Here is a 20,739-nt window from a genome sequence, read left to right on the forward strand (position 1 = left end):
GAAGCAGCGGTGTTCGAGAGAAGAAGATAAAGGGTAGACTATGGAGACTGGAAGAAGATCGTTCCGTTGGAATGCGCCATTGCCAAAGTAGAAATATGGTTGGGACTCGCAGACATGGAATATTCGATCAACGTCTGGTATTCCGGTATTTCATCTGACCGATGCTATTCTCGAGTCTGGCATAGTAACACAATCGTGCCGTCGACCGTTTATCCGATTCTAAAATGAAGGTAAAACAGGAGGCAGAGAGCAGTGGCACGCATGAAAATAGAACGAGAACGAACCTTCTGTAATTAGGAGAAATATTGTATTTCCATGTATCGTCGGTTCTCGCGTTCGAATCTATCGAATTCAGGATGAAGCGATCGCTTCTCGCGAGTGTGCTCCGGGCGTTTCGATCGGAACGCGTCTGCATCGAAAATCAGGAGCAAAGGGAAAAACGAAGAACTCGTACGAAATGTTGACCAGGCTCGAAAGTTGCGACACCGTCGACCTGTAAAAATTGTACGCGTGAAATGGCCGAGCACGCTTTAACCGACGCCGCGGCGTACCGAAATAACACCAGTTTGCTGAACGCGAAGGCGGGATACGCGAAATATAGCTATGTATATTTTCTCGTGCAGAATTTCAAGACAATCGCACTTTTAGAACTCGAGTTTAATCGGCCAACTAGAATTTTTGGTTCTTGTAGTTTAGTTTCCTATATAGGTGGTGGTGGCGTTTCGCTCGAACTCGCGGACCAGTTTTTCTTCCTGACAATGAGAAAAAGTTTAGTTTAATGCGATTCGCTAAAATAATCCAACCGTCGTTATCGAGTCGATCATTGTCATCGAAGAGAAACATTCGACGCGAGCAGTAGTAGAGTAGAGCAGAGGACGCGAGGCGCTAAGCACTTGGGGATAATCGAATGGGTGGACACGCTACAACGCGATAGGTGAGAGAGCCCAAGGTCTGGCGTTCGCGATCGGTTCGGTTCAAGTCAGGCCGACCACCGGTCAGCGGAGGGAGAGAGGATCGGAAAGAGAAGGAGGCGGTGAAAGAAAAGGAACAACACGATACTCGAGTCAGTCCAATGCCAGTGGAACGCGACGACTCGCGTTCGGGCTTTGGCTTTGGCTCTGGCTCTGACTCTGACTCTGACTCGTCCGAGAGAAGTTCGTTAACCAACTCTCCTCTGTGTTCGTCCCTGGACTTTGCGGCAAAATTCTCTTTGATCATCGTTTATCGTGTTCTGTATGGGAGGGGCCGTCGAACTCTCCACGATACAATATTATCGATTCTCTCCGGTTTATCGAGACGTTTGCGTTTGCTCGCATCTTGTGCTTAATTTCGATCGACGCGTCGATTCACCACCGTCACCGCCGCCGTTGTCACCATCACCATCATCGCCGCCACCGCCGCCACCGCCGCCGCCGCCACCGCCACCGCCACCGCCACCGCCGCTACCATCGTCGTCGTAGTCATTCTGCTCTGCGTCATCTTCGTGTAACCACCTTTCCACTCGGCACGATCTTTCATTGCCTTTATTTATCGCCCAGTCCCTCTCTCGTTCGGAGCCATGAAATGGTACGTGATCATTATTTCTTTCGAGACGATTCAAACTCTTTTACCCGTTCGCTATCTCCTCCCTTTTCGCTCTCTCCTTCTCTATACACTCTTCCCGATCTTTCAGTTGGCCAGTCAGTTTGTTTCAAAGTGTGCTCCTCCCTTGCGATGGCTAACTTTGACTAGTTTCATTTCCCTTGCGCATATTCGTCGATTTCCCGCAAGCGGAGCATGCTAAAGTGTGCAAATACATTTAAGTAATCACCCCGGAGAAAGCGCGTGAACCTGCGCACGCGTTCGTCCCGTCTGATATTTTTTCGCACCTTATTCTCGTGTCCTTGCTTTCGCGCGTGTTTCGAAGACACAGTGCAATTACGAGAAATTCCAATGAATGGAGAGTTTTCCGAATTGTTCGTTGATTCATAGGTGGTTGACAAAGAACGACAAAACCGCCTCGAAAAGTACCTTGGCGCGGAGAAAGATGCTACTCGGCGTATTATACACACATACGGAGTGGGGTCGTTTAAAAATAGATGTTTAAACTTAAATTGTATAGTACATATACGTATAAATTTATTTTCTTTTCAACAGGGTAAGGTCCCGTACAAAAGCAAAATTACCAACAAACAGTCGTAAAACGGTAGAAATGCAATGGTTACTATAATAACAATCGCAATCGCAATCGCAATCTTATGTTTAGCTGCACATATCCATTCATATTATCTCGGCACACGTTACCAGTCACAACTTCTTTTTCTGGGTGAAGGTTGTGCATCCAAGAAAAAATCTAAATGGTCCGTATATTCGTTGCAGTATAAAGTCTGCCTCCTCCAAATTGAAGTGGCTATTCTTGGGTACTCTACAGAAACTTTGATACTTTGATAGATGCGAAAGATGAAAATAATAACTCGGTTGCCACTCCATTACATTCGATGCGGATTAATGTATCTTTCTAAAAGCGTTTTATACTTTGTTAGAGTATTGTCGGTAACTACATAATACCAGCACATTCTAAATGCGTTCCAACTGTACACACAGTGTCCACTTAATGTGTTTCAAGAAACCGATCCTCTACGATACATTATTAATAATGTTGTCGATGCAAATTGAACAATTCGATCTAATACAAATTTCAAAGTCATTCGCTCCATTCATCTTTTCTAATATGAAAAAGTAATGAGATGTGGTTAAACGCAATCTCTTAACACATAACATAACATAACATAACATAACATAACATAACATAACATAACATAACATAACATAACATAACATAACATAACATAACATAACATAACATAACATAACATAACGTAAAGTAACGTAACATAACACTTTAAGAAACTCAGTCTCATATAGATAATTGTTTAAATACTCATAGATTTTAAGATAGTCGAAATTTATAAATGTACAACTATTAAGGAACGGATAAGTACCGCCTCAACAAAATCTTTCGGAAAATTTGATCGACAACGCCAATCTATTGTACAAATAATTATTAAAGTTGCCCACTACTTTGCAACAATACATTTTGAAAAGTTTTCAACGTATTCCATGTCACGCGCGATATTCGAAATCACGTCGCACATCGATGCGGCGCAACGAAACCCAACTTATCGCTAGGCGTTTCATTTAGGAAACTGAAATTTATCTTTTTCATACTTTCTACTATTACTCGATACTTTAACGACGACGACGACGACCACGATGATGATGATGATGATGATGATGATGATGATGATGAGGACGATAATAATAATAAATATGTTAATTCTAAACGATACAACACAAACATTGACATGTATTTTCCTAATGAATACTAACATTTAATTTAAACGAAAATTTCATAATGTAATAGTCTATTATTTCCTTATAACATATAACAGTAAAGTCGCATAGAACAATTAAACGTTACATGTAATTTTGTAGTTTATAATTTAATACAATAACGATAATAAGGTGTAATGAACCAGTATGATACTTAATATTTTCGGTATACACTATACTAAATACATTCTTATGTATTAACATAGAACAAAATATTAAAACCAACTGAAGAAAATTACAACTATATAATAAATGTAAAACTACTAATGCGTATACCGAGTACTATGCAAAATTGAGTTTATTCGACAGACAATTGTATCATTTAATTCGGTTTACTTTATTTGACTATAATGATTAATAACAATTAATTGCAACTATTATTAATCTTCATTCTTAACTTTTATTATTGATTATTATCACTAATTATTATTTATTGCACAACACATTAACAAATGTACTGTACACATTGTATTATTAAACATCTTAAAAATTGAACATTGGTGTTGTCTTATTAAATATATAAATATATATATAACATAGTAATGTTTGCTTCACTCTTACAAATTAACATCAAAATTATTAGATATATTTTCAAGTCTTTATTCGTACCTTCTACATAGACTACTTAGTATATTCAAAATTAATGAAACTTACAAATAAATATACATATTCGCTGGGACAAACGAATCGTGCACAATATCAAAGTTATGTCCATATAAATATATTATATGTTTATATTATACAAATATAATTACATATAATTGAATGCCACAATGATATACATATATCGCAAGGTAAATAGAACAAGCAAATAGTTCATGTAAACGAACACACTTTGTTCCTTTGAACATACAAATTTGTTGGCATTGTGAATAATACTTGGCAAAATTTACACTTCTATATTGTATATATTTTATATTATATTTTCTGTACCTTCTGGAAATAAAAATATTCTTGTTCGTAAAGAGTTATAAGCAATACAATGAAGACTAAGGATCTAATTTCGAATGGTAAACGTAACACGAAACTTTGTACGTTTCCGGAGCTCGATACCGTGGTTTTTCGCAGCAATATAAGAACATAACCTTAATTCGCTAAGAAAATTCAATCGGGCCTCTATTCGTGAACCGTTTCACTTTCTAAAAAGTCATGAATGTTTCTATGATACTTTTAAACGATACGCTAGAACTGAAAAGGGTAAAAAGTAAAAGGTATCACGAAATTAAGGACTCGGATAACCGCTACAATCTACGATAGATGAACACGTGTGACGTAGCTACGCTGAATATGCGTATACCGTGCGAAGCAAAGTTCGCCAAGTGAAATGTTGCAATAAACGGGAACATTCGGAACATTTCATACGCGACAATAAGGGAGAAAAGAAAGGACGGTGTTAAAGGGAAAAAAGAAATACATATGAAAAGATGTTGCGGTGTTTACACCGCGAATCGATTAAACCTTGAAATATTCGAAAGAATAGTTGGAACAGAGAGGACGATAGAGACAGACATCGATCGAGCATTCAGGTCGCTATCTTGCGGCGTTTACAAGCATTACGAGTGTAGTTATACAAAATCGAAAAATGGCTGTTCTATCGGTGTTTCACGGGAAATAGTACGTACCTAGAGCTCTTACAGACGTATCGAATACATCTTCTTTGTCGCGAACAAAGTGATTGGAAAGATAAAATGAGGAGTGAGACTAGAAAGAAAGAAAAAGTAAAATAGCGAACGGTCGAATTAAGCCGCGGCAGAGAGAAACATAAGAGAACGGTGGGGTGGGGTGGGGTGGAACAGTGGGAGAGGGTGAGAAAGGAAAAGGAGAGAAAGAAAGATGGAAGGGTGAAGCGAAGATAGAGTTAGCGGGAAGGGGAAGAAATAGTGATAGCAAGTATCGAAGGAAAAGGAGACAAGGAGAGAGATGCGAATGGAAAGTGCGCAATCGTGAAAAGACTTGTACACTGACTGGAGAAACTTTGGATTTCGAGGAAACACCGTCGAGGATTAATAGTTCATCGTTAATAGAATATCATCGTTAGTAAAAAAGATATATTATTGAGTCTGGATCGATGGGTGGTGTGCGGGCGAGGATTCAGAATGAGCCTCTCGATGCAATGAAATGTTACGTACAACTACAACTGCAACCGCAACTACGACCAACAACCAAATCAAAAGAATAGAACTATTATTTTCTTTAGCCGTGATCCCTCCCTTTTGTTGGTTTCTTTGCACGACTCGGATTCATTCGGTTATGTTCGTAATGATTCTCACGCGAGTTCACGCGACTCGGCAACTTTTAGCTGCAGGAATCGTTTGAAAGTTTCGAGGGTGTGATTATCGAGGAAGAATCCGCGAATGATTCGCGAAAAGGAAAAAGAAAGTCAAATGTGACGGGTGACGGCTCGAACGCAGCCGCATGACGGATAGAACGGTTGATCGTCGTTCCCTATGTATCCACTGTATCCTTCGCTCGCACGCAATCATGGCTGCCTAACACAGGGCGCACAGTATCGACCAATTTTCTACTGCAATTTTGCTTTAGGTTAAAAACCTAACCTATCACAGTTTCAGGGCGTGTCGTTTGTCTTGCGTTGACAGCTACAAAGTTCGTTGTATCAAGCCATTCCTTACTGTCTGTATTAACGTCACATCAATACATTTCAATTCTACTTCCGCCCTTTTACTTATTTCCATTCGATTATATGTTATGATTTCTCGCGTTCCAAAGAGAGGCCAACGGAGGCCTAAACGATTCAGCATGCAACAAATTTCACGTATCTTAAACCACTCGAACGTAAGGGATCTTACGTTCTTTCTTTTCTTTTGTTTGTTTTTTAGGCATCCCGATCATTCGACCAATTTGCTGCCGAGGAATGTAGGCGACGAAAGTACGGATCAGAACAATAACATAACTATGACGAGCGAGGATCTGCTACAGCCTGGCCATGTGGTCAAAGAACGCTGGAAAGTCGTGAGTCATTTGATATTGTCCTTTAAATGCTGCCTCTATTCTTATCGAATGTCTTTCCTCGTATTCGTTTCCATTTAACCGATCATTCCTGCATCGCAGATTAGAAAAATAGGAGGTGGAGGATTCGGGGAAATTTACGAAGGTATAGATTTAATGACAAAGGAGCAAGTCGCGTTAAAAGTGGAGTCTGCTCGTCAGCCGAAGCAGGTCCTTAAAATGGAAGTCGCCGTATTGAAGAAACTCCAGGGTTCGCAAACATTTCGCACCATCGGATATAGAGAGAGAATATTCCAGTTAATATTTACACCTGTTACAGGTATGGAACACGTGTGCAGATTTATCGGTTGCGGTCGAAACGAACGTTTCAATTATGTCGTGATGCAATTGCAAGGGAAAAATTTGGCTGAATTGCGTCGTGCCCAGCCGAGAGGTGCGTTTTCATTGTCCACCACCCTTCGTTTAGGACTTCAAATTCTTCAAGCAATAGAAAGTATACATCAAGTAGGTTTTCTTCACAGAGACATTAAACCGGTAAGCATAGTTTTGTTATAATATCTTTCTCTTTGCCAGGGATCATTCTATGCTTTCAATGCATCGAACGGCCAAAGTGATTTTCATTTAGAACAGTACCAATGGTGCCAACTTTTCTAAATTACTTGTTTTCAGCGGAAAGAGACAGGTTCTTTTTGACTTTCCGTGTGGCCAGTTTTCATGGAATTAGAAAATCTGTGTTTAGTAAAAATGAATTTGTAACAGTAACAAAGTCCAGAACTAGATTTACGCGATCGCCTAATTTTCAATGGTGGCTTTCTGAAGGGATTACTTTTGTTTCCAGTCGAATTTCTCAATCGGACGGCTTCCAAATAACTCGAGACTGGTATACATGCTAGACTTTGGACTATCTCGTCAGTTTACAACTGCCACCGGTGAAGTTCGGCCGCCTCGCGGTGCAGCAGGATTCAGAGGAACCGTCCGTTACGCGTCCGTGAATGCACACAAAAATAAAGAAATGGGCAGACACGATGATCTGTGGTCACTGTTTTATATGTTGGTGGAATTTGTTAATGGACAACTTCCATGGCGAAAAATAAAGGATAAAGAACAAGTATACCTACAAGTTACAGAATAGTTTTTAGTCAGTCTTTTCATAATGGGTAACATGTCTGACTTTTCGTCCTATAGGTGGGTCTCATGAAAGAGAAGTACGATCACTATTCACTCTTGAAACACCTTCCATCCGACTTTCGAGGTTTCCTGGTACACATTCAGGTACCGCTTTACCTTTGGCAACTCTCCGACTTGCGACGCTCTGAAATTTCAATTCTATTTACCGGTCGCGAACTAAAACAATGTTTCAGAGTTTGGAATACGCGGATAAACCAGACTACGAGATGCTAGCGGGATTATTCGAGCGTTGTATGAAACGCAGGGGTGTAAAAACGAACGATCCCTACGACTGGGAGAGACCGATGATGATGGTCAATGACAGTTTACCAACTACCAGATCTTTACCCGCGGTGACCGTGCCACCCGTATTAACTACAGCGACTACTGTCAATCAACCACCGCCTGCATCGAACGTCGACACGAACAATCAAGAGAACGTCGAACCTGACAACAGGAAAGAATTAGACGTAAGACGCGATAACGCAGCCAGCGAACTGGACCGATTCTCGGGTCTTTCTGGCATAGAGATTGCGTACGCTGGACGTATTGTAACGCGTTTCGAGCAGTCGGTACTGCTATTCCGTACTACCGTTTTCCTTCTTTTCCCAGATACAATTCGATTACGAAAGCATATGCAGAAGAAACAAACAACGCGGCGTCGAAGGATCTTCGGTACCGTTCACCTCAGCTATCAGCAATCACGGCCGGGATAAGAATTGTAACGCTACGATACCCACGATCGACAATGCCCATCAACAAACCAGGCAGCAAACTGTTCTTCCGCCAACGACTCATGGTCTTTATTACTTTCTATCAATCAAACGTTTCCCTTCGTTTCCTCTACGTCCTCTATATGTTGGTAGGTTCACCCAAAAAACGGCGTGCAGTTTCAATGGCTGCCGAACCCCAAACAGGAGTGGTAGCGGTCGAGAAACCCGTGGACAACGAAGGAGACGCATTAATGGCATCCGCTCGTTCCGCTTCGGAGGTTACTCGGAATAAAATTAGCGCAAAGCTGCCAGCACCGTTGAGAAAATCGCAAAGCGGAGCATTCGTTCGAGTTCGGGTGAGGCCTGCAACCGAACCAACAACCGAAGAGCCGCCGAGTCCTCGAGTGCAAACCGAAGTCGATGCATCTTATTGTTCCTATGATGTTACTAATCCGAAATACGTCGGCAATCAAAGTCCCGTATGTGTCGCAAACCTATATTGGCTGGATCAGAGTTTCGTTCCGCGAGTTTCTTTCGAAGGATATTTTCAAAGGATCGTCCTTCGATGCGACAGGTGACGGAACAAAGGGAGCCACTGAAAAGGGAGCTGCGTAGAAGAACAGACGGTCGACAGCAGACACGAGCGAGCCGTGCCACGATAAGGGAACACTCCATCACGCAGTTTGCACAGATAGACGACGACAACGTGTCCGCGTTGCAACAAGTAACGAAAGGCGGTGGCGGATTGACGCTGGCCTCCCAATGGAAGTCGCAATTCGACGATTCCGAGGAGACCGACAACGAATGGAAAGGAGAGAATTTGCAAAGTCCCGAACATAAAGGGACCGCGTTGCCAGCTATAGTTCCGCAGGTAAATCTGAACATTTAGCGTAATAAAGAGAGAGAGAGAGAGAGAGAGAGAGAGGGAGAGAGAGAGAGAGAGAGAGAGGGAGAGAGAGAGGGGGAGAGAGAGAGAGAGAGAGAGGGGGAGAGAGAGAGAGGGAGAGAGAGAGGGAGAGAGAGAGAGGGAGAGAGAGAGGGAGAGAGAGAGAGAGAGTTCCTTCGGGAATCCTTTAGATCGAACGTCGCGTGTAACTACGATAGACGCGATACATTAGGCGGTAATAGATTAGTAAGATGGAAATTGCGCAACTCACGGATGATGTATGTTTGATATTCTAGCCGCATCTCGCCAGTATCGATGTCCCCGTTTGATGCAGCCGTTATCTGCCACAGAATCGAATCGACCCTTTATGTACCACCATTACAAGCTTGACGCGCTATAATGTCTCTATATTCTTTCTCGATGTTCGTGTTGTCTGTTTTCTCTTTTCTCGATCTGTGAAATCGTGATTTGTCGAGTAAATGAACTTACGATTGTTCCTCGATCGCCTCTGAAAGCTGGAAAATGTTGCATTACGAAAACTCGACGAGGCGCGTATGCCCATAGACGATTGGTTTCCTTCGTATAGTTGATAGACGTAACGCATGCACCATGTAAAGGGATAAAACGATGAGAAATGCAGAGTCGGAAGAGTTATGTGCCTGCTTTTGTTAATCAAGTTCCTCGCTGCTGTTCTCTTTTTTCCTTCCGTTTGATTTGTCCAGCAATTACTTCTACGCCAGACACGCCAGAATACCGTGCACGGTTCTGTTTCTATCGAATTGTTCTATACAGTCGACAGCTGTCAGCGATGCTGTGACTACCGCATCTTCAGTGCCTGCGTCTATCGATGCGAAAACAGCGGTGGTTCAGTCGGCCACGTCGGTTGTATCTCATCAGCATTCGGTGATACCTTCCGCCCTGTCTCGAATCAGCGAAGACTCGCCGAAGCCTTCGGTTCCTCATCGATGCCTGAATATCGCCGGCATCGAGAAATATCCGGATCTTCAGGGAGCACTTCCAAGCGCTTGGAGCGTTCCCGCATTGGCGCCGCATGTCCGTGCTCATCTCGAAGCACCGTTGGTTCGTAGATTCTCGACTTCTCTGTAACGTGTCCCCGTTACGATGTATCCCCGTTCTGAAGGAATCCGATCTCGTCGACAGGTTCAACAGGCGGCGTTCGACGATCTGTTGTACGAGGTCGACGTAATGAGAAACATTGCCACGCGTTACGACGAGCCGAGAGAGAGCCCCCCACCTCGAAGAGCGAGCGTACCGGCAGTTGCTTTCTCGCCCCCTAACACGATGCCCAGTACACCCGGGGGCGAAGAAGAGGAGGGAGCGGTGGCTGGAAGGCTAGAGATCAGGGTCGTGGATGCAACGGCTGGTGCTACCGTCGTGCAAACGATCGCCGACAGAGAACCGATACAAAGTAAGTGTCGAGATGATTTGGTACGTTTACGTGTTCGTGTGCCCGTTTAACTTTTCCGCCTGCTTCTCGCCTCGTTTGCATCGTTCTTATCGTTCGCATCGACCATACTTTTGTCCATCTAGCCGAAATAAACAAGCTTTTCAGCAATCGCAGACTTCGATTCGCAACCATTTTTCTTCGTTCAAAGTGTTCTATCGGCAACGAAGAAAACAGTTTTGTGATTCGACAGGAAAAATGGCAAACGGTACAGTGGATAGTCCAGCTGGCCCTAATCCAGGATCGGAAGAGTCGTCGGTATATGACGATGCTGTTGAGAATCGGCCACCTGCCGATGCTGTCGCGCATAAGGATAACAATACCACCACTGTCTCAGCCGCTCTATCGAATATAGTCGCCACTCGTGAATATAAGGACAATAAAGAAAAGGAAGCTCCATGTAGGATTTATAACACTGTCAGTAAAATACCGGTCCCGGTTAAAAGTCCCAGATGTTCGCTATCAGAGTCCACTCCAGAAATGAATACTCCGAACAGCAGGACTTGCGTGGGAAACGAAATCGAAAAGTCGTCCACACCCGCGGCTATAACCAGGGAAAAAGATGCTAGTTAGTAAGACTTTTTTTTCGACTAAACCGTAACCGTACGATTCTCTTTGAAATAACGTTCCGTTCTCTCGAGCTGTTTCGCAAATTCTCTTACTTTCGAGCATTTCGATGAAATTCAGAGTTCGGTAACCGAAACAAAGCAGCTTCTCTTTCGACACACTCGACATTTCGAATCGCACACAGTGTAGCGTCAACTTTTCGAAGAGGAAGGTTTCTCTTCCAACGCTCTGTTCGTCGATGCGATTGTCACTGAAACACGAGAGTATCAGTGAAACGAGGCAATGAAATTTCATATCACCGTACAAAGGAATTTCATTGGTTTCAGCATCGATCGAATTGCTGTGGAAACAATTGCACCGCGTCTTGCGCGTTTCTTTTATCTTTAGAAATAACATACAATATATATATATACATATATACGTATATATTGAGAAATTTCCAAGCACAGTCCAACACAGCAGGCCATTCGGTGAACTTTTCGTTTTCTTTTCCGATTCGTGTACGATTCTGGTTCAGGGAAAAGTGTACAACACAGTATCCTTGTGCTTTTAACCGATAAGCAAAAGAAAAGTGCAAAAACGCAAAAAAAAGTAAAGAAAGTCGCAACAGTGCGTACACGTAGAAAGCAAGAGAGCGAGAACGAAAGTAAAGTATAAAGTAAAGTAAAGTAAAGTAAAGTAAAGTAAAGTAAATTAAAGTAAATTAAAGTAAAGTAAAGTAAAGTAAAGTAAAGTAAAGTAAAGTAAAGTAAAGTAAAGTAAAGTAAAGTAAAGTAGAGTAAAGTAAAAAAGGAAAGTAAAGTAAAGTAAAGTAAAGTAAAGTAAAGTAAAGTAAAGTAATGTAAAGCAAAGCAAAGCAAAGCAAAGTAAAGCAAAGCAAAGTAATGTAAAGGAAGAGAGATAAAAGAAAGAAAGGTGAGAAACGTAAAAAGAGGAGAAGGAAATGGAAAGGAAGGTCTCCGTTTGGTTAACCGTATTTGTTTCGGAAGCTCATTTGTCGCAAATAATATCGCAGGTATAGCTTCATAGCGATACTAACATTGGCAAATTTTAGCTATCAAAGGCAAACCCTTGACAGCGCACTGGGAGGCCCGGGAACTACGACGCTGCGCAACGTTGCCCGACGCGCGACCGATCTTTTCACCTTTAACGTCGGCTAACTCAACGGAAGACGAGAATTTAACCGGATGCACTCCTGCGTTACGTCGCCGAAGGCAAAGCGAGAAATACGTGACGGATGCTAGTCAACTAAATTTGCGATTCCAAAGACCACAGCGCAGAGTCAGGCCGAATTCCGAAATACTGTCTCGATTTTCTCCCAGAGGAGTACCTTCGCACCTACTAGGTGAAGCTGCCAAACAAACGGAAGAGAGTAGCGACAACGATTCCGATAGCAGTGGTCCAGCACCGAATACTCAGCCTCCGCCGCCACCTCCCACATCCTTGCCACCTCACGTTGCAGAGAATAACGCCAGGTACGGTTTTCCCCCTGTTTTCTATCGCAATCTGTGATTCTCTTATCTTCTCTTCTCTTCTCTTTTCTCCGCGAGAGACGCGTGTTCGGTGTTGGCGCACCGCCCCGTGTCCCCCGTGCATCGTTATTCACCGATCTATCGTTCCTGTCGCAGATGCCGCAGATTTCGACCTATACCAGATGCAACAATTGTTAGCCGAGAGTCGTGAGATACAACGTTCGCGAATCAGAAAATCGGCCGTTTCTTTGTATTTGTATTCGTATTTGTATCGAAGTCAGCAGAACTTTGCAGTCTGCTTCTTGAATCGTGCGAAGCACATCTTTCTTTTCACGTGTGCGCAAGTCGTGCGCAAGGAAGCATGATTTTGTCAATTGGAATGTATGCTGTAAAATAATCGAGTCGAGAGAAAGAAGCTTTCCTCGGGAAAGGAAACGATCGAAGAAAGAGACCCGGTTCGCGAGAATTCGAGTTGCTTCTCTCGACGAACAAGCAATTCCGATTGTTCGCGAGACCGTCTGAATACGTCTGAATACGTCTAAGCACGTCTGAGCACGTCTGAGCGTTTCAAGGAAATCGACGCAACTCGAGACGCACCGTCGTCGGGGTGTGTACGTTACGTTAATCTGTCTCTCGTTGTCAGTCCATCCGTGTGTTGAGCGCATTATTTATTTTCGATGCAAAAGTCTATCGCTAAAGGCGGTTATGTGAATTGGTGGTGCTTCAAAGATTATACTTCCTAGTCTTTAAATGCGTCCGATGATATAAGAAATATTAACGACTATATGTAAATGATGCACGTTACCAAGTTACAACGTAATAACGGCGTTTTCAAGAGATATCGAGAAAGACGGCGAGAACGCATTCTTCCTCTACACTTTTCTTTCTATCTCTCTCGTCCCTCTGTCCGTAGAACACTAGAATATCGTTTCTTCTGATTTCGCGAAGCGTCCAATTTCTTTCGAGGTCCGCGCGTGCACCTCTGCTCTCGTCGCAAACGTGTTCTCGATTAGCGAGCTCAGTTTCCTCTTTTGCAAATTTCACTCTGGTCAGGGATCCGATGGATAAGCTGGAAAATCGTTCGAGAACTTGTTCTAGTGCCTTCTGTTCGGTATTTTCTCAGATTGCGTTCCGACACGCGCGATTCGCGTGCTCGTTGGAACCATAAACGTTCGCATTCGCGCGTTTACTGTACGTACACACGTGTCTCTGCCTGTGTGTCCGGAGGAACAAGATTTCTTTGAAAAACCACCAACCTACTAGGAGGGAGGGGGAGGTTCATCGAAAACGATCACGAGAGAATTCGATTCACGGCCAAGGAAACGGTTAGCATCGTGTGTGTGTGTGTGTGTGTGTATGTGTGTGTGTGAGCGCGCGCGCGTGCCCGCGTGCGTGCGTGCGTGCGTGCGTGCGTGTCTCTCTGTGTATCGACGAATCGTTCGCTGAACATCTCTGCGGGAGGATGAATTCGGCTCGGAACCACGCGACAGACATGCAAGTAAACAGAGTACTCGAAAAAGCTACAGTTAGATTATATATAGTAGAATTACGCGTATTTGTCTTGCACTTCCCGGTAACGTGATTTTTCCAGACAGTTACGAATTCGCAGTGGAAAGGAATCTAGTGATGCATCAAACTAGTCAAGTAGAGTCCTCTAGTATTCTATTACCGAAACCAAATTCGCGCATAGAGTTATACATATATTGTACTTGTACAAAGTAGTTAAGGGTTTATTTTGTGCAATGGTCGATAGAAAACGTTAACGATACGATGAGAAATAGCTTTAAGTTGAAATTGCGAAAAATTGCGAACATTCATTTGCGTCGTAATATCGTGTACTATACACGCAAACGAAAGGATACCGAGTTACGAACACGCGATAGAAACTATTGACTGATCCGAGTCTCTATACGAGGGGGTATGAATCTATGTATATGTACATGTACGTATACTCTTCTGTACGTATGTTGTTACGATTTGGACGGTGCGCAATCGGTTCTCGAGTCCCGCGAGATTGCGATCGCAAAGTTTGCTCTGCGACATAATACAGAAATAATAATGCAACGACATTAAGGCGCAAGCGAGTCAACTCTGTATAAATCAGTAATGGATCTGTAATCAAAGATCAAATGTATGTTCGAATGTAAACAAACACGCATAATACAGCTCATTGGACGTATCCCTTTATTATTTAATTTTCTAATGGAAAACGCGCGTAGAATACTTGTACGAATATCGTTACTTTGGCTACTTACTACTACTTACTTACACGCACCTTCATGGAAATAAACAGAAAGTTTCTTTTCTTTTCTTTTCTTTCCGACAAATTCAAGAGGTGAACATTTTTAACGAGCGATTCGTTGAGAATTATTCTGTGAATCGCATCCGAAATATTTACTTGTCATTAGCTCGTATCTCTCTTAACGCTAGCAACACGAATCTTGCGTCGAAACGGTTGAGCGCGCGCGTATGCGCATATCCGCTGCAGTCTACAATAGTCCACAACGGTCTATAATGCTCTCTGTAACGGTCTATAATGGTAGGTACCAAATGGATATTCGATTACGTAATTGGCAACGCTAACGTACCCACTGTGCAGCCCTCGCGTCAGTTACATCGACCGCCAAGCTAAAAGTGCAGCGCCACCTTCTTAGGCAATATCGGATTTTCACGTTTTCATATTCGTTTTGCTACTCGTTTCAGTGGGAACATTGTTGCACATTACCTATTATTACCGCATGAAATATCGGAGCATACCAATCAGATAATTCGATTATTCTGCTTCTCTCGAATCGTCATTCAACTGCGTATTGATCCGCTGTGCTGGTGCAATTGTCGTTCAAATACCTGTCTTTAGGAAGAGTATTGAAAACAGTGTACGTAAGTCCGCCGTCATGTAAATACCATTTAACATTTCATGTTACGAGTGAATCGAGCTACGAATTCCGATATGCGATACATTAACCCTTTGCACTCCGAAGGTAAAATTGTAAAATTGTAAAATTTCCTATTTAACATCGAGTCTTGAGTAATCTGTCGATACGTGAGATGCGAAAATAAATACCATTGTTCCCTTTCTTTGTTAATTCTGCGATTAGATTTCTCGTTAAGTTAGTTGAAAAAAATCTCATCTATATCTCATAAAAATAAATTGAATATTTCTCGTGAGAAATTTTTCGAGTGTAAAGGGTTAAAGCATTCTAACCTCTTCGATCGATCGAGTTTTATCAAACATCACATACGACCACGACCTCTGCAGTGGGCGAACTGTTTGCTTTAAAACTACCGAGAGAAGAAAAAGGATACCGCATTCGTCGATATTATTCCATTTTACAACAAATTTATGAAATATCTCCATGTCGCATTGTAATTTCAGAAAATGTGGATGTTTTATATGAGAAGTTTCGGCAGATACGTACAAGTACCAATAGCGTGTGTAATCGGTTTCATCGGTTACCACATAGAGGGATTAATTTCTGATCGTTATACACCTGCAACGGCACCGATACAACAACAACGCGACGATAGATTATTGGAAGACATCGAGTCCACGTCTAGCAAGAAAGCACATCGCCCGTTAGAAGTCAATCTACCCCCTTCCTTATCCATGTAGTATCAGTTTAATGCTACACGTTATATTTTGTATTTTACAGTTTATAGGTTATAGTTGATATTTTATATTGAATTTGAGGCATAGCTCGATGCAAGAAACTATGAAAAATTTCTTAGAACCATGTACGGGTTTCATAAAATATTTACAATTCTAGAATGTCTATGAGTTCCCGCGAAAAGTTGCTTCTGCTCTTTTCTTACGTCGATACGCCAAATTTATATATAACATTATGACGATAGATTTCTCCTGGTTCCAATATACTATTGGGAAAGTTTTCCTGTAATAGTTTATATAGGATAATTACATGTAGACCTTCTTAAGCGTATCAAACTCAAAGTAAAATATCTTACATGATTTACAGCATCCGGATAATCCTGTGTTTCTAGGCAAAATGCTCCATGCTTAAAATATTCGGCTTTATCTTTTCCTTGTACACCGGTACTTCCTTCGGCGGGAAGGAAATTGGCCGTATAAAATTGTACACCAGGCTGATTAGAATAAACCTCCAAATATCTTCCAGAAGTAGGGTGTAAGACTTTAGCGACAAACTTGTTCTTGTCCGCAAAGATATCGCCGGTGAGGCAAAAATTCGTGTCGTAACCACCACCTGGCACTCTATCGATCGCATCTTTCAGCACTGTTAGGTTTCTCAAATCCATTACAGTGTTCTCCACTGATCTTATTTCACCCGTAGGAATGCCCTCCGTGTCGGTGACTGTCCAACGATCCGAATTTAACATGACCTCGTGTTTATACAGTTCAGTCGCGCCACCCTTCTAAAAGGCATAACGAAACTTTTGAAAATATGCTATAGAATTGAACCTGTCGAGCATTCACGAGAAGCCAAAAATCAAAGAAATATCAACGGGATTTGATTGTTTTCGATCGTTGAACGCGAATAATCCCTCGATAAAATCCTTGATCGTGACTGATCGTGGCCGATCGAGATTCGACTGTACCGTTATCTGCCAGTGTGAATCGAGCTCGACAGGTACAGATTAATAAACGAATGTAATACAAGTGCTTCTTTACGCACATGACCAGCTAGATTGAAGTAACTATGATTAGCCAAATTGATTGGGGTAGCTTTGGTAACGAAAACTTTCATGTCGATGCATAATTCCCCGTGAACGGTCAGCCTGAAGCTGACCGAAGCTATAGCAGCACCAGGAAAACCTTGGTCTCCGTCCTCGCTCAAAAGAGACAAGACGAGCCGATCGTTCCGAATCGTAGCGTTCCAGATTTTTGAACTCCAACCCTTAGAGCCACCGTGAAGAGTGTTTTGACCGTTGTTTGCCGACACATGATATTTCTTCCCGTTCAAAGTAAACGCTGCCTTGCCAATACGGTTCGCGACTCGTCCTATCGTTGCACCGAAATACGGATTTTTCGTAGATGAGTATCCTGCGAGAAGACGCAACATTTTCCAATCGTTGAAAGGATCAAGGAAACACGCGGAACTAGAAGAAAATTTATACCTTCCACTGTGTCGAAGCCTAGAACAACGTCCGCTACGTTACCCTGTTTATCCGGTGTTCTGATGGACGTTATCGTTGCACCATATGTTATAATATCCACTTCTTGGCTCGCATTGTTTCGCAGCGTATATTTTTCGATATTTTGTCCGTTCAAAGATCCCCATTCGGCGACCGTTATTAGTTGTTGCCCGTTCGAATCCATCATGATCGATCTAAATCAATACGAAACGAAGAAAACCTGTGGTCAGATTGTGTCGTTGTATCGTTGATTTTAACAAATCATCCGCTGTGCTCTCCGCCTGCCTCTCGTGTGTCGACTGTCACAGTTGACGAGATAAAATTCTATCGTGGCAAGGGGAAGCGTCCAGTCGCGCGATCTTCTATACCAAGAACGACGCCTCGTTCTCGTGCGATTATCTACGCGACCGCTCGCATCGAACCAGTATGGACATTGTTTGCAGTTTTATTATCGGTTTTATCCGTTTCTCATTTATGTCTCTATGTACATCTGTTTTTCAGTTGTCAATCGCCGCGTATAATCGAATGAACCCATCGTGTATGTATATATCTATCGAACCGAGTCTCTACGCAAACTTGAATATCTTAAACGCCTCATCGTTTACGCGCGTTCCTTTTCGTTAAATGAATCAAGCTTACCCGAATACATGGAGAAGGATTACTGTTTTCAAATGAGAAAATCGCATATTGTCGAGATACTCAGGCTCGGGAAACCTCTAAATAAACGTTTGCGTCCGTTCGTTCCTTCTCTCCTTTCCTTTATACCGTCTCTCGTCGATGTACGCGTTGGCAAAGAAGCAATTATACGTATGTACGTGTACGCACTTGTGTCCATCGAAATGACCTTCGCAACTCACCGAGTAGATAGATATTTTCATACGGGAAACATGAAAGAATTAAACACAGACGGTAAAAAGATCAATTTATTGAAATACATCGTTACCCGTTATTCGAATACATATGCTTTCGACAAAGAAGAAGGAAGAATTTATTCAACTTTCATTATCATTTGAACAAAATAAATACTTACTTTGTACATCGATGACGTCACGCTCATAATTTCAACGAATGCCCAATCATTTGAACACTGGGTTTAGAATGATAAGAATCCTCCTAAATTGAACGCATTAATACTTTTCTGTGAAATATATAACAGAAAGATGGTAACATTTGAGTTAACATACTCGATAAATGAAATAAAAGAAATAAAACAAGGGTGCCCACGGGCACTCTAGCGATACCCCCCTGGCGAAAAATTATCTAATCTATACCTACTTGTATTTGTCGTACCGAGTAATAGAATCGCTCGCAATTTGCCAGTCTCGGGCAGCTCCTTGAGTAAACATAGTGGGGGATCGCTGTTTTCGGGCGAGCGGAGGACGTAAATTAGACACGACTCGGACACCACAGACTAGGCGTAGAATAGACATTGCAATCTCATGGAACTCGGGGTGTCGCATCTTCCGAATTACCGACTGTGTCGAAGTCGGAAGTTTCGTTCTCTGCCCTCTATGCCTAGAGAACGGTGAATAGGACAACTACGCCGAACAAAATGATCAAAGTCGATACGACAGGCAACCCCGAGAGCACGCGATTCAATTTTCTTTTGCACGTTACGCGTCTATCCTATACTTGTTGTCTGTGCTTAGACGAAAGAGATCGAATTGTCACACGTCAGAGGTTGTTCTGTTCGAAACACGATTGAATTATGATCGTGCGATCGATTATTCGTTCTTTCGATTCTGTGGAAACTTTGTCAAGTTGTTTCTAATCTTTACGGGTTGAAATTCGTTCGTCTCATCTTTTCGAAAACGAACATTTCCGACGGTGTTTAGAAAGAAGAGCTAAATATGGAGTATGCTGACAATCAACAGATGAATCAATCATATTTCAGTATGAGTACGTAGCTGAACAAATTCCAATCGTAACATATAACCTAAAAACGAACGTTTCTCGAACGAAACTATGTTGTCTTTTCCAATTTCTATTTAAACGTAATTTCATTGTTTCAGTATTTGTCTATTTGCCTGTATTTTATTAACAGTTTTCGTGTTCACCTTACAAATGGAAGTAAAAATGTTACTTTCGACATTGTGCATCGTAGATTGTCATTGAACGGTTCATTTGAAATGTACAATAGTATGAAATATTTTCATTTACATTTAATGATATCTTGAAAATTTCCCTAGTATGGAGTACTGTTGCGTCTGTCGGATGGTATATAGTTGCTGTCGTATTTTCCCTTTGGTACGCTTCGCCATACATACGAGAGAAGTATACGAGTTGGAAAAGGAGAAGGGAGGAGCAAGAGTATGCTGCAAAATATCATAAAAGTAAACAAATCAAATGAAGAAATACGAACAAGCGAAGTAGCGCATAGAAAAATAATGGTATACTTTCGACGCATTTAGATCCTGATCTATTGCAAGAAAGATTAGTCGGTTTCGAAGCTTCGAGAGAAAAGATGCAACAAGAGTACTACCAAAAATCCATGCTAGCGCAAGAAAACAAAAAGGCGGCGAATAGTTTGTCAAGATCGTCGAAAGGAGGTAAATGCACGGCGAAATTGTATTTTTCTCGAATTAGAAGAGAAAAAGGTAAATCTTATTCGTTACAGATTATCCATTGATGGGGCACAACTCCCGTAGATATTGCCCACCGGTGCGTAGTTGCTGCGGAAAAGATCGGTGCGGATAATTCTGAATACAAAGTAACGGATACGACGGTATATAAAATGTTCTTTTTCCTTACGTATGCGCGTATTCAACGTGTGTCTCGCATCAGTCGCGTTTGTTTTGCAAGGAAATATTGCAAAAGTAACCATATTCGAATGATATATTTACCAGTTACTCGACACTCGAAATTCGTTTGATACACGATCGAAAGATTGTAAATGGGAGGATTAAATCTCTATAGATTAAAGAATTCTGTATTTGGTATTCGATAGAATTCAGTTATTTCCCTGATTCCGGTAATCTTTGCTTTCCCCCTCGCACGAAAGACGCTATAGACGCTTCGAGA

General features: G+C 42.1%; 3 protein-coding genes across 15 annotated transcripts; 2 read left to right on the forward strand and 1 right to left on the reverse strand.

The window, feature by feature from the left end:
- Window positions 1-1,160: 1,160 nt before the first annotated feature.
- Asator (tau-tubulin kinase asator) lies at window positions 1,161-14,788 on the forward strand. 4 transcript variants are annotated; one of them, XR_012998636.1, is made up of 16 exons: window positions 1,161-1,566; window positions 6,210-6,342; window positions 6,442-6,589; window positions 6,659-6,873; window positions 7,178-7,447; window positions 7,525-7,611; window positions 7,701-7,976; window positions 8,119-8,305; window positions 8,373-8,698; window positions 8,794-9,090; window positions 9,898-10,185; window positions 10,267-10,534; window positions 10,764-11,138; window positions 12,192-12,612; window positions 12,766-14,107; window positions 14,201-14,788. XR_012998636.1 is itself a non-coding variant. In XM_076367810.1 (15 exons), exons 1-15 carry the CDS (start codon window positions 1,559-1,561, stop codon window positions 12,818-12,820), a joined length of 3,354 nt encoding a protein of 1,117 aa, XP_076223925.1. In that variant the 5' UTR covers window positions 1,161-1,558; the 3' UTR covers window positions 12,821-14,788. The 4 variants fall into 4 exon arrangements, 3 of the variants coding, with proteins under 3 accessions (XP_076223925.1, XP_076223926.1, XP_076223927.1); XM_076367810.1 differs by having other exon boundaries at window positions 12,766-14,788; XM_076367811.1 differs by having other exon boundaries at window positions 8,397-8,698; window positions 12,766-14,788.
- Window positions 14,789-16,210: 1,422 nt separating this feature from the next.
- Window positions 16,211-19,160, reverse strand: LOC116424659 (galactose mutarotase). Of its 10 annotated transcripts, none has more exons than XM_031971341.2 (7): window positions 18,994-19,159; window positions 18,749-18,856; window positions 18,358-18,562; window positions 17,701-17,912; window positions 17,259-17,626; window positions 16,573-16,998; window positions 16,211-16,499 (listed from the first exon to the last, which is right to left on the reverse strand). In XM_031971341.2, the coding sequence occupies exons 3-7, from the start codon at window positions 18,402-18,404 to the stop codon at window positions 16,419-16,421; spliced, it is 1,134 nt and encodes a 377-aa protein (XP_031827201.1). In that variant the 5' UTR covers window positions 18,405-18,562; window positions 18,749-18,856; window positions 18,994-19,159; the 3' UTR covers window positions 16,211-16,418. The 10 variants fall into 10 exon arrangements, with proteins under 10 accessions (XP_031827201.1, XP_031827202.1, XP_031827203.1 ...); XM_031971342.2 differs by having other exon boundaries at window positions 18,358-18,570; XM_031971343.2 differs by having other exon boundaries at window positions 18,749-18,831; window positions 18,994-19,145.
- Window positions 19,161-19,333: 173 nt separating this feature from the next.
- On the forward strand, window positions 19,334-20,657 carry LOC116424662 (uncharacterized). Its single transcript, XM_031971357.2, has 4 exons — window positions 19,334-19,617; window positions 19,908-20,051; window positions 20,130-20,267; window positions 20,336-20,657. Exons 1-4 carry the CDS (start codon window positions 19,569-19,571, stop codon window positions 20,413-20,415), a joined length of 411 nt encoding a protein of 136 aa, XP_031827217.1. The 5' UTR covers window positions 19,334-19,568; the 3' UTR covers window positions 20,416-20,657.
- The last annotated feature ends 82 nt before the right edge of the window (window positions 20,658-20,739 follow it).

This window comes from Nomia melanderi, chromosome 5, assembly GCF_051020985.1.
Source record: "Nomia melanderi isolate GNS246 chromosome 5, iyNomMela1, whole genome shotgun sequence".
NCBI lineage: Eukaryota > Metazoa > Arthropoda > Insecta > Hymenoptera > Halictidae > Nomia > Nomia melanderi.